Genomic DNA, 12,498 nt, shown 5'->3' with positions numbered 1-12,498 from the left:
TACCCAACAATTTATGATGCATTATATTTTATGCTTTCTTCATTAAAGGGAAAAACTAGAAGCGAAAACCAAAAACTGACTTGGCCGGTTGTTCTTTCTTATGCTGTGTACTTGTATCCTTCCCAAACCCTAACTGGTCGTGTAGCCCACGCCCCTCTTGGCACCCACGTGGCGGGGTACAACCATAAGAAATGGCCGTCTTTCCCTTGAATAAAGCAGAGCTCGTCTTTAACTGTTATCTGCAGGGCTGGCTGGAATATCCATTAGGAAGTCAAAAAATAAAATATGAGGTTTGTTATCCATCACCTACTAGTGAGACTCTGGCCATGTCTCCAAATCCTAACAGAAAGGGTTTGGCTAACACAGTGCTAGTCCTTCAAAGAAAAGGGGTTGGGCCTTATTTCCTGCAGAAAATTAAAGAATGCAAAGACCAACTGAAAGACAGCCCCGACACTGGTGGCCAATGTGGCTAAAGGCAATTACCAATCCACGACGGGCAGCCTCAGGATAACTGGTTGACCAAAAGCTACTTTAACAAGAAAAATGTCAATTGGTGGGGCCAGTTCACATATTTCCCTGGGTTTTCTTTAAACAGAAAGGATTTTGTCCATGACTATTTTTTTTTTTAGAGAGAGGGTGGGAGAGAGGGACAGAGAGAGAGAGAGAGAGAGAGAGCGAGCGAAAATCTTAAGCAGGCTCCATGCTCAGTGCGGAGCCAGACACGACACTTGATTCCACGACCCCAGTATCATGACCTGAGCTGAAATCAAGAGTTGGATGTTCAACTGACTGAGCCACACAGGCCCCCTTGTCCAAGACTTATCAATTTGGAATAACCCAATTGATATTTAATCCAGGCTTACATGTTAGGTAACAATTTGCATAGCATTAAATAAAAACAAGCTTCTTAGAGTGCTTTAGGTAGAACACAGTGGGGGGCAGAAGAAGAGATTTGGGGACGAGAGGAAGGTCTGCCAGGTGTTACCTCGAGCTTCCTCCATCTGTGCACATTCATGGGGTTCTCCAGTTCCTCCTCCAGGGCTCGGCATCGTGTCCTCTCCTTCAAGAATTCTCTTTGCATGTGAAAAAACTCCTGCCTGGAAAAGACGAAGCTTCTTCTGCAAAGAAATTCTCCACCCAATTGAAAATCGTGTCTTTATGTGGCTATCTACACACTACATCTTACATAAAAAATTGGAATTAGGGAGACTTCTGTGAATCAAGACCAGCCTCCAATCTGGGCCAGACACAGATGTTACCAGTCCTTACAGAGACCAGACTTCAGCTTTCTCCCAGAGCTTCAGAATCATGATTCTGAATACCCGAGGAATTTAGAAGTATATGGAAAGAACAGGGAGGAAGTAGATTAGGAGAGTTTTAATATACCTTTCAATGCTTCTAAATATCTCCATATAAAGAACAATATATCTTTTATATTCTACCTCATAATACAGCACCTGACTGCAAGATGCTGAGGCTCCGGTGATAACCTGACACCAATCAGGGCAGTGCAGTGTACCCAGCCTGCGCACTGGAATCACCTGGGGAGCCTTACAGTCCACCTTTGCCGGGACCCAGTCCCACAGGAAGTCCGCCTTGATTCATCTAGCATGTTACTTGGGTTTCATTGGGGTTTTAAAACAATTTTTTCTAACGTTTACTTATTTTTGAGAGACAGAGACAGAGTGCAAGTTGGGGAGGGGCAGAGAGAGGGAGACACAGAATCCAAAGCAGGCTCCAGGCTCTGAGTTGTCAGCACAGAGCCTGATGCGAGACTCGAACCCACGACTGAGCTGAAGTCGGATGCTTGACCGACTGAGCCACCCAGGTGCCCCGGGTTTCATAGGTTTTAAAGTTCTCCTGGTAATTCTAATGTACAGCCAGGATTGAGAAACACCAAGTTAGGAGTGATATCTTATTTCATGTTCCACAGCTACACGGATGGCTGCAAAGGTCCTGAAGAACTAGCTCTGGCTCAAATCTACTTCTCCAATCAGCAGGAAATCTCCAGTTAATAGGTACTGTGCTAGAACCACTCACAGTTCCCTGTGAGCTGACTGCCACCCTACTGAACAAGACGCTTTGTTGAGGGGGCGGAGAAGAGGCAAACACTCACATTGATACGGACAATAAGGATATTATTATCTGTCCTCGTCTGCTGTGGGTGTGCAGATTACTAATACCAAGCCATCTCTTTTACTTAATTGCTTCATTTAAACCAATAATACAACTTCCCCTCATTAGCAAGACAAACCATTAGAATTAACTGCACGATGTTCACTCAACAGGGAGCTCAGAACAAGCTGCTTAGAATTAAAAGCATATTTTTAACACTTCGATTATCTAGAGTGTCATCAGAGAGGAGGGCAGGAGTATTAGCTACTGTTACTGAGAGCTTATTTTGTAGGAGACCCTGTGCTAGGCACACGGTGTTTGTTTTCATGTTTAATTTTAACTACAGGTCTAAAGCTCAGAGAAGTTCAATTATTTGCCCAAGGTCACACAGCTTGAGGGTGGCAAGGTTGAGATTGGAATTCATGCTGGCTTGCCTCCAATATCTTTAGTAAATCGTCCTCCCATTGAAAAGAAAAATAAAATCTATTACTAACACACCAACAATACTGACAAGGAATGGGTAGAATTTGGTCCTTTGTGTATATAATAAAAATAATTCATGGCTGGCAAGTTTAGCGATGATCTTTGAGATCATTCAATATCTACTTAGAATGAATCCATCTGTCTTCGAAATGTCAAGGGTTGGTATCTCTGGGTAGTAAACTTATGAGTGATTTTCTAATTCCTTCTTTATACTTTTTTCTGCATTTCCCAGATTTTCTACAACGAATTTGTACTACTTTTATCACCTGAAATATGAGCGACTCTAAAAAAAAAAATAAAAAGTATTGATCCATCCTCGATAGCGGCAACTTCCCTTGCTGTTCCGGAATATATTCACTGCATTGGAATATCAAAACTATCTTCTAACTCAATTCATTTAAGAAGCAGATGCAAACCGTGTCCTTGTCCCAAGGTGGTCAAGGATACTGTTCGTCTGCAAGTCTGGGGGGAATAAGGAGAGCTACTGAAACAACACCAGGCCTCTTATTTGGTTTCCTGCAATTGCCTATATAAAACACGGTGATGTTTTCCCAAAGGGGAGGTAGATCTTGTATAACTTAAGATTTAAAGCAAGAAGAAGGCACACTAAGCTAAAGTAAAAGCTGCAGAAGATAAATCAAGACTGAGACATAAAATTTGGCTGTCTACTAAGGAAACAGAGTTTTTCAAATAGTGATAAAATTAAAATTTTCTCTTCTTTTCATTCTGTATATAATTCCAAGAAAAAGATGTGCTAATGTTCCCAGGATTAACTTTAAATATCGCTGCTCCATCGCTTGCACACTGCCTTCTTAAACAAAGTCTAAAGAGCTCACCAGGGGAAATTATTTTCTGCATTGTAACTAGTTTGTCTGTGGTCTGTCTTCACGTTTCTTTTTCAAAATCCAGAATACATTTCTAAAGAATCTTTTTCCCCTCCCTTATATTCCCTTGAAAGGAAACAAGTCCGTTCTTTTGTGACATAGCATGGGCACATCATAGATTCTGAATTATGGAAAAGTTCTCGTTATTTGCTAATAATTTCATCAGACAAAAAATTATTTTATACAACTGAGAAAGACCTTCCATGACCAACAAGCATGAACATAAGGTCATTTCAGGAGCTCTCCTCAGACTACTGTGCCCTCAGCTCTGAAAGATCTTCTATTACCTGAGTTCATCAACATTTGCCACACTCCTGGCAAGAATGCCCTTTTCCCGGCGAAGTTTCTTAATCTCAAGTTTGAGAATTCTCATGTCCTCCACCTTCTGGTTGTACTGGCTCTCGCCTTTATTCAGCACAGACTGTTGGATCTTGATCTTCTCATACAGCAAAGCCAATTCATCATTGCGCCGGACAAGCTGAGACCCGAGAATATCTCTCTCGCTGATGACCTAGAAAAATTGGGAAAGGCATGGCCATCAGGGAACAAAAAGCCTCACTTTTCATTACGGCAGCCTCCTTCATTCAGTTGAAGATCTCTCAGATGCCCTTGTGTGCTAGCTACCCAGAGGGCAGGGCACTGGAAAGATCCTGCTAGACAGTCAACTCTGAGCTCCTCCCACGCATGTGCAGTCCCTTTGGAAAGAGAAAGATTACAACAAACCATCCAGTCGTCGTCATCATCATCATCATCCAATAACTCGGCCCATGGGTTTGTTTCTTTCCCAACTCATTACTTTATAAATATTAAAATTTTAAGTTTATTTATTTTGAGAGAAAGATAGAGAGCACATGAATGGGGAAGAGGCAGAGAGAGAAGGGATAGAGAGAATCTCAAGTAGGCTCTGCATTGTCAGTGCGGAGCCCAACTCGGGGCTCAAACTCACAAACCATGAGATCCACACCTGAGCCAGAATCAAGAGTCAGGTGCTTAACTGACTGAGCCACCCAGGCACCCCTATAAATGTTAACATTTGAATGACTTTGGGATGGGCTAGCTCTTACCAGTTTCCACCACTTCTTACTTACTTACTGTCTTACACTGATCAACTTCTCTTTTTATAAATCTGTAAAATCTCTGAAAATGAATCTCTTATTTAAGTTTCCTTTTGTTTAATGTTTATTTATCTTGAGAGAGAGAGAGTGAGAGAGAGAGAGAATCCCAAGCAGACTTCTCTGAGTTGTCAGTGCAGAGCCCAATACAGGGCTCTATCTCACAAACTGTGAGATCATGACCAAGTCAAAAATCAAGAGTCAGATGCTTAATTGGCTAAGCCACCCAGGTGCCCCTGACAGTATGTAAATTTCTAATCCCCTAATTATGCATTTGAGTTTCTAACTCTGGAATTATGCAATTATTAATTGCAATTATATGTGAACATTTATCCTGTACTAGAATGTAAGCTCCCTGAGAATAAGGACCTTATTTTCTTATTGGTCAGTGTATTCCCAGTGCCTGGAGGACAGTAAATGCTCATAAATATGACTTGAATAATGAATGAATATTTCATCATTAATCAACAGAAGACGGGCTTCTGCTGCTGCTGTTATTCCAATAAATTGAATGTAAGAGCATAGAAAAGAATGAGGATTCATGAAAAGTTGAATCACACAGTTGTGTCTGCTGATGAGGTCTGGTGAGGAGATGTTCCTACCTGGTTTAATTCCTTCTTCTGTCTCAGCCTCTCCCCATCTGCCTCAGCGATGATTTTCAGGAGCTTATTCTCTTCTGCTTCCTGCTTTTCAATGAAGTATTTGGTCTCCAGAGCTTGTTGTCTGAGCTTCTGCAGCTCGGCCTGACAAAGAGTGAAAGATACAGACAAAGTTCACTCTGTGGCAGTCCAAGCCTGGACTGCAGGGCCCAGGATCAGATGTGTAGTTGTTCTTCTTATACTTTGTTCTGATGTTTTGCCTAATATGGCCTGATCACTCTCACAAGCAAAACAAGCTTCATGCACACGCACGCGCACATAGGCCTGTAAAGAAACAGAAGTGCACATTACAGTGATCATGTTTATTCTATGAGTTGTGCCCTTGAGGGATTTCCATCATTTTCCTATACATGTGGAGCGGAGGCTTCATTGGTATTCAGCAGCCCTTCTCTCAGCAGCGAAACAAGGTGAGGATTCACAGAGAATAGCGCAGAGGAGGCTGTAGGGGTAAGGAGCAGTGGGGGAGGGTCTCTGCCTGCACCAGCTCCTGTGATGGTCCTAACACCACCCGCACATCAACTACAAATAAAGCCTACTGTAAGCAAAAATTAAATTAACGAAGATAACAACCAAGTGTCTATCTTATAAAATGTCACAATGGAACAGAAGAGATGTCATGGATACAAAGATACATTGATCCTATCCCTAAGATGCTTCCAATCTAGATGAGAAGATAAGATACACAGGTATTACATGAATATTAACAAGTCCAGGCAGCAGTTTTTCCGTATCTTTATTAGCACACAGTGAATGGATGTTATAGGAAGGAGGTCAGAGGACTACGGTTGTCAGAGAGGCTTCGGGGGAGAGCTCAAACCTTGAGGCTCTTGAGGTCACATGGAAATCAGAAGAGTGAGGGACACAGGGTGCCACGGACTAGCCAGCTTCAGAAGGAAAATACCTCCCATCACAGGACACATTCACTCCAATTCCACAGGTATGTCTGTGACCTATGATTTCTCAGGCATTTTGCATGGCTACTCTCCTCCCCGTTTTACAAATGTGATCTGTAAGAGACCAGAAAACTGAATTAACTTGCTCACGGTCACATAGCTAGTAAGCAGCAGAGTTTAGGTTCCAAGCCAGATCTTCTGATTCCAACACTGCTATCACCACTCAATTGTTGCAAGTGAAATAAAAAAGTAAAACCTGAAAGATTCATCCTCTGTTAGAAATGACAAATATAACCACATCACAATGTGGAAATGCTATCTACTGAGTGAAAAAGGACATGGAAGTAGTCAGGAATGAGTTTCTAATTCCTGCCTGCCTACAGGTTAAAGGGAAGAACCAGTCAAAGCCTTGGCAACTGATAGATAGTTCCTAAATGCTGAGACATGTGTTGGGGGAAGGCATTAAACAGCCAAGCATGCAAACTCTAAAGTACCTGGTGTGTTCATTACCCAGCCAACATCCAGTGTGGCTGGATTAGAGTGTTGGGTAGGGAAGAGCAGGAGGTGAAACTGAACCAGAATGAGAAAGATTTTCTGTGCCACACACTATACAGAGTCTACAATGGGGAGCCACAGAGGGATTTATATTAAAGGAAACAAAAGTATGTCTTAGAAAGGTTCCACTCCCACATGGGAGGGACAGGTTTTTATCACAGATGGGCTCAGCACAAAAAGAAACAAATGAGAATAGAGCTCTGATTTTACCCATGCTTGGAAACACAAGGGGGATGACAAGATGATAGGAAGGCTCCACCTTTTCAATGGCTTGCTGGCTGGCAAATGACAGTGAACAAGTAATAAATTTTTCCTTCAGTGAAGTATTGTGACCCTCCCCCTCGAACCTCCACCCATCCAGAAAGTTCACTGGGATGATAGAAATCCCTATATTTGCAAGTACCTGTGACCCAACCCTAGTTAGGCTGGACTCACGGAGACCAAGAGTCATTAATTCCTCAAGCTTATCCAAACAGTAGAAGACGTGTAATGTCACAAACTAAAGGCATCCGGCTACTGTAAAACCAAAGGTTTCTTTTACAACATTTTGTTTGTTCAGTTGTGAATATGATTTTGGTACAGAGATAAACAAAAAGAAATACTTATTGAGAAAAGATCTGGTCTAATACTTATACTTTGGCAATCCTGTTGAGAAAGAGAGCAAAGAACCAGCCTCTCTCTCTTTCTTTAATCATTTAAGGTGACAGTGAAGGCAGCCATAAAATACCTGTTTGGCTCATGTTTTCTTTAATAAAACTTTTATTTTCCCAGATGTGCAACGTTCACTTCCCTGTTCCTAAGTGCCAGAGCTGATCAGAATCCATCAGCAGAACAAAATGAAACCCGTTATATTAAAATGCAATCAACAGTGTATAAAAGTATGTCTGAAATGCAAAACCATTCGTGCGTTTGGCATTGCTGTGTGGGGTTTTTTTCCCCATAATATATCAAAATTCTGAGTGGTCTCCTTATGTCATAAATTCATGGGCTGTAAACAAGACGTGGCATTAGACTATGGCAGCAAATGTTAACATCAACAAAACACCTTGAGTCTAATGCATTTAGCAGCTATAAATCTGAGCTGTCTCACCAGGAAAGAAGGGAACAACTGCTGTGCTCCCAAAAGCCCATCAAGAAGTGTTCCAGGTGGGACCTGAGGTATCCCCATCCCTTAAAGTGTTGCCAGTGGTGTGAAGTTGTAATTGTCACGTAATCACAGGTCACACTCTTTAGTCACTGCCTCCACAATTATACAGTTCTGTGATAGGTGTTTATAGAATATATATCCTCCAATTTGGCTACAGGTATAAATCATATCTCAAGAACCATACTCAGAGGTGTTTCACCCATTTGTACATGATCCTGACATTCCCTGGGTTTCACAGAAACCATCTGTTTACATCTAAGACAAATAGGACCACCTAAAGTTTTATGGCCATGAAAATAATTATACTTTCCCTTTCTCTCTCTGGAAGCTCCCATCCAGGTCATCCTGGAAAGGCCACTAAGTATAAGGCTAGGTGCCCTGAAGCCAGTTGCTAATGTGATCCTGGGCTCTGCACATGGAGAATCTGCTGCTGAATTATTCACCAGGCATCAAAGTGCTGTCAGATTGATGTGGGATGATTTGAAGGTGACAAGGCAGAATCAGGGGTTGTTAGGACACTCCAAATGAGATGGCTCCGTCAGCACTGATGAAACAAGACTGGGACAGAATGAGCAGATGAACACACATGAAGCAGTGTCTCAGAGGACTATTGACATTCTGTCATGACCATAATGTGCTGACAATGTTTAGAATCCTGAGGAGTCAGTAAGGCCTGGTAGCAACTGAGAAAGGAAAATAAATATGAAAGAACCAAGACATTTCTTTTGAGGGGAATGACTGGGGATGAGGGTGATGTATTATGGACAACCCTTTGTCCCCTTGGAGAAGTAGCAAACTGGGTTGTCCTGTCAAAAGGCACCTGGCAGTCTACCACAAGGCTGCGGCTTGCCCTTCCAGGAGGGATTAGGTGCCCACAAAGCTTTGTAGAGCCCAACAGTAATAGGCTAAATGTCTCTTGGAGTAAAGGTACTAGAAAAATCTGCCCTTCCCTCCAGGGTTTTGGTTTGCAAACTTCAGATGCATGAAATCCAAAGACCTACGTGAAACATGATTCAAATATGAGGCTAAAAAGTCAAGAGGCTGAAACTCCACATTTGAGCTGTCATATTTTTCTAAAGAATGTCAAACAGGCCTAATGATAGGCCAAAATTATCCAGTCGAAGCGCCACTGCAAGTCACCCTTGGATAACCTCAAATAATAAATTAAGCAGCCATCCTTTTTCTGTTCCTCATCCTTGCCTCAATGGGAAATGCCAGGGAAAAAAGTCATCCTGGTTTCACAGGAAGTCCAAAGCAATCACCTTCCTATAATCAACAGCCCAAAGCTATCGAGACCTAGGATTCCCCATTTAGAGCAGACTCTCTTAGGGTAGAAGCCCTTTAATCATCTTTCATGTTCGCCAGCTGCCACCTTTGCTGGTACAGGATCCAAAACCAGAGCCCTACTGCCCTTCATTTTACTATGATGCTTCTTTGGAGCTGTACATGTATGACGATGGAGAACATAACTGAAACAAATATTAACCAAGTCAAACTCCAGGGAATTAGGAATAGGAATAATTGATCTTTTGCATAGGACATTGCTTTACCTAAAGCAGAATTTTGTAGAAGGCAGTTAGTTCCTACTTGGAGCCCATTATGGGGTAATAATCTTTTGAAAGAATACTAGTTGGGAACACTAGTAAGAGATGAGATTCAATGACATCCTGTAAAAAGAAAGAGATGATGTACCAAATAGAGCTACACTGAAGTCTTGCTAACATGGGTTCATGAGGCCAATGGGTGAAGCACTGTTTAGAAAAAAAATTCTTCTGATTCATTCAGTGATTAATAAACCTATCCCACCACTGACTCCAGGGAGAAATAAGCTATTCTTTCTCACAAGGAGAATAGGGGCAAAGATGCAGGATATTTTCCAATTAGCTGGGGAGAGAGAGGGACACAAATCATGAGAGACTATTGAATACTGAAAACGAACCGAGGGTTGAAGGGGGAGGGGGAGGGAGAATGGGGGAGATGGTCATGGAGGGGGGCACTTGTGGGGAGAAGCACTGGGTGTTATATGGAAACCAAGGTGACAATAAACTATTATAAAATATATATATTTATATTTCTTTATATAGAAATGAATTTAAATGTATATTGGTTATTATTTTTTAATTAATTAATTTTTATTTAGATTCAAGTTAGCTAACATATAGGTATAGTATTGGTTTCAGAAATAGAATTCAGTGATTCATCATTTATCTATAACACCCAGTGCTCATTCCAACAAGTGCTCTTTCTAAGGCCCATCACCCTGATTCAGACCATCCCACCCCCCACCTCCCCTCCTCTCCATCAACCCTCAGTTTTTACTCTATAGTTAGGAGTCCCTCATGGTTTGCTTCCCTATTTTTTCTTATTTTATTTTTCCCTCCCTTATATTCATTTGTTTTGTTTCTTAAATTCCACATATGAGTGAAATCCTATGATATTTGTCCTTCACTGACTGACTTATTTCACTTAGCATAATACACTCTACTTTCATCCATGTTGTTGTACATGGTAAGATTTCATTCTTTTTGATCACCAAGTAATTCCCATTGTCTATATATCTCACATCTTCTTATCCATTCATCAGTTGATGGACATCTGGGCTCTTTCCATACTTTGGCTATTGTTGATAGTGCTGCTATAAACATTGAGGTGCATGTGCCCCTATGAATCAGCATTTTTGTATCCTTTGGATAAATACCTAGTAGTGCAATTGTTGGGTCATGGGTAATTCTATTTTTAACTTTTTGAGGAACCTCAATACTGTTTTCCAGAGTGGCTGTACCAGTTTGCATTCCCACCAACAGTGCAAAAGTGTTCCTCTTTCTTTACATCCTCACCAACATCTGTTGTTTCCTGGGTTGTTAATTTTAGCCTTTCTGACAGATGTGAGGTGGTATTTATAGAGTTTGATGATGATAAGTGATGTTGAGTATCTTTTCATGTGTCTCTTAGCCACCTGGATGTCTTCTTTGGAGAAGTGTCTATTCATGTCCTCTGCCCATTTCTTCACTGGATTATTTGTTTTTCTGGAGTATTGAGTTTGGTAAGCTCTTTATAGGTTTTGGATATTAACCTTTTATCTGACATCATTTATAAATTTCTTCTCCCATTCCATCAGTTGCCTTTCAGTTTTGTTGATTGTTTCCTTTGCAGTGCAGAAGATTTTTATCTTGATTAGGTCTAACTAGTTTATATTTCCTTTGCTTGTCTCCAGAGACATGTCTAGTAAGAAGTTGCTGCAGTCAAGGTCAAAGAGGTTTCTGTTTTCTCCTCTAGGATTCTGATGGTTTCCTATCTTACATTTAAGTCTTTCATCCATTTTGAATTTATTTTTATGTATGGCATAAAAAAGTGGTCTAGGGGCACCTGAGTGGCTCAGTCAGTTAAGAGTCTGACTTCAGCCTAAGTCATGATCTCACCATTCCCAAGTCCAAGCCTTGCGTTGGCTCTATGCTAACATCTCATAGCCTGGAGCTTGTTTTAGATTCTGTGTCTCTCTCCCTCTTTCCCTCTCTCTCTCCCTCCCTCTCCAACTCCCAGTCTGTCTGCCTCCCTCTAAAATAAAGATTAAAATATTTTTTTAATGAAAGTGGTCCAGATTCATTCTTCTGCAAGCTGCTATCCAGTTTTTCCAACACCATATGCTGAGAGACTTTTTTCCATGGGATATTCTTTCCTGCTTTGTTGAAGATTAGTTGGCCATACATTTTTGGGTCTATTTCTGGGTTCTATATCCTGTTCTATTGATCTATATGTCTGGGGGGTTTTTTTGTTTTTGTTTTTGTTTTTTGCCAGTTCCATACTGTCTTGATGACTACAGCTTTGTAATACAGCTTGAAGTCCAGAACTGTGATGCCTCCAGCTTTGCTTTGCTCTTCAACATTACTCTGGTTACTCAGGGCCTTTTCTGGTCCCATAAAAATTTTAGAATTGTTTGTTCTAGCTCTGTGAATGCTGTTCTTATTTTGTTAGGGATTGCCCTGAATGTGTAGATTGCTTTGGGTAGTACAGACATTTTAACAATGTTTTGGTCTTCCAATCCACTAGCATGAAATGTTCTTCCATTTCTTTATATCTTCTTCAATTTCTTTCATTAGCATTCTATAGTTTTCAGTGTACAGATAATTTACCTCTTTAGTTAGGTTTATTCCTATGTATCCTATGGTTTTTAGTGCAATTGTAAATTCAATTGATTCCTTGATTTCTCTTTCTGCTGCTTCATTATTGGTATATAGAAATGCAACAGATTTCTTTCCATTAATTTTATATCCTGCAATTTGCTGAATTCATGTACCAGCAAATTTTTTGTGGAATCTTTTGGGTTTTCTACATAGAGTATCATTTCATCTGCAAAGAGTGAAAGTTTGACTTCTTCCTTGCCAATTTGGATGCCTTTTATTTTTTTTTTATTTTTTTTTTATTTTTTTTTTTTTTGGCCTGATTGCTGAGGTTAGGACCTCCAGTACTATGTTGAACAACATCGGTAAGAGTGGACATCCCTGTCATGTTCTTGACCTTAATGGGAAAACTCTCAGGTTTTTCCCACTGAGGATGATATTAGCTGTGGGTCTCTCATATATGGCCTTTCTGATGTTGAGGTATGTTCACTCTATCCCTACTTTCTTGAGGGTTTTTATCAAGAAATGATGC

The 12,498-nt window shown here is 40.8% G+C and overlaps 1 protein-coding gene across 3 annotated transcripts in view; it reads right to left on the bottom strand.

Moving 5' to 3' along the window:
- Positions 1-12,498, bottom strand: part of CFAP58 (cilia and flagella associated protein 58) — a 131,116-nt gene that overhangs the window by 59,631 nt on the left and 58,987 nt on the right. For all 3 annotated transcript variants that reach the window (XM_029932535.1, XM_029932536.1, XM_029932534.1), the window contains 3 exons: positions 5,197-5,337; positions 3,770-3,993; positions 986-1,097 (listed from right to left, as the gene is read on the bottom strand). In XM_029932535.1, the coding sequence (XP_029788395.1) occupies positions 986-1,097; positions 3,770-3,993; positions 5,197-5,337 (477 nt within the window). The remainder of the gene's footprint in view (positions 1-985; positions 1,098-3,769; positions 3,994-5,196; positions 5,338-12,498) is intronic.

Source organism: Suricata suricatta, chromosome 2 (assembly GCF_006229205.1).
Source record: "Suricata suricatta isolate VVHF042 chromosome 2, meerkat_22Aug2017_6uvM2_HiC, whole genome shotgun sequence".
Classification (NCBI taxonomy): domain Eukaryota; kingdom Metazoa; phylum Chordata; class Mammalia; order Carnivora; family Herpestidae; genus Suricata; species Suricata suricatta.
The sequence above is the reverse complement of the archived record's forward strand: the minus strand, read 5'-3'. Positions and strand labels throughout refer to the sequence as shown.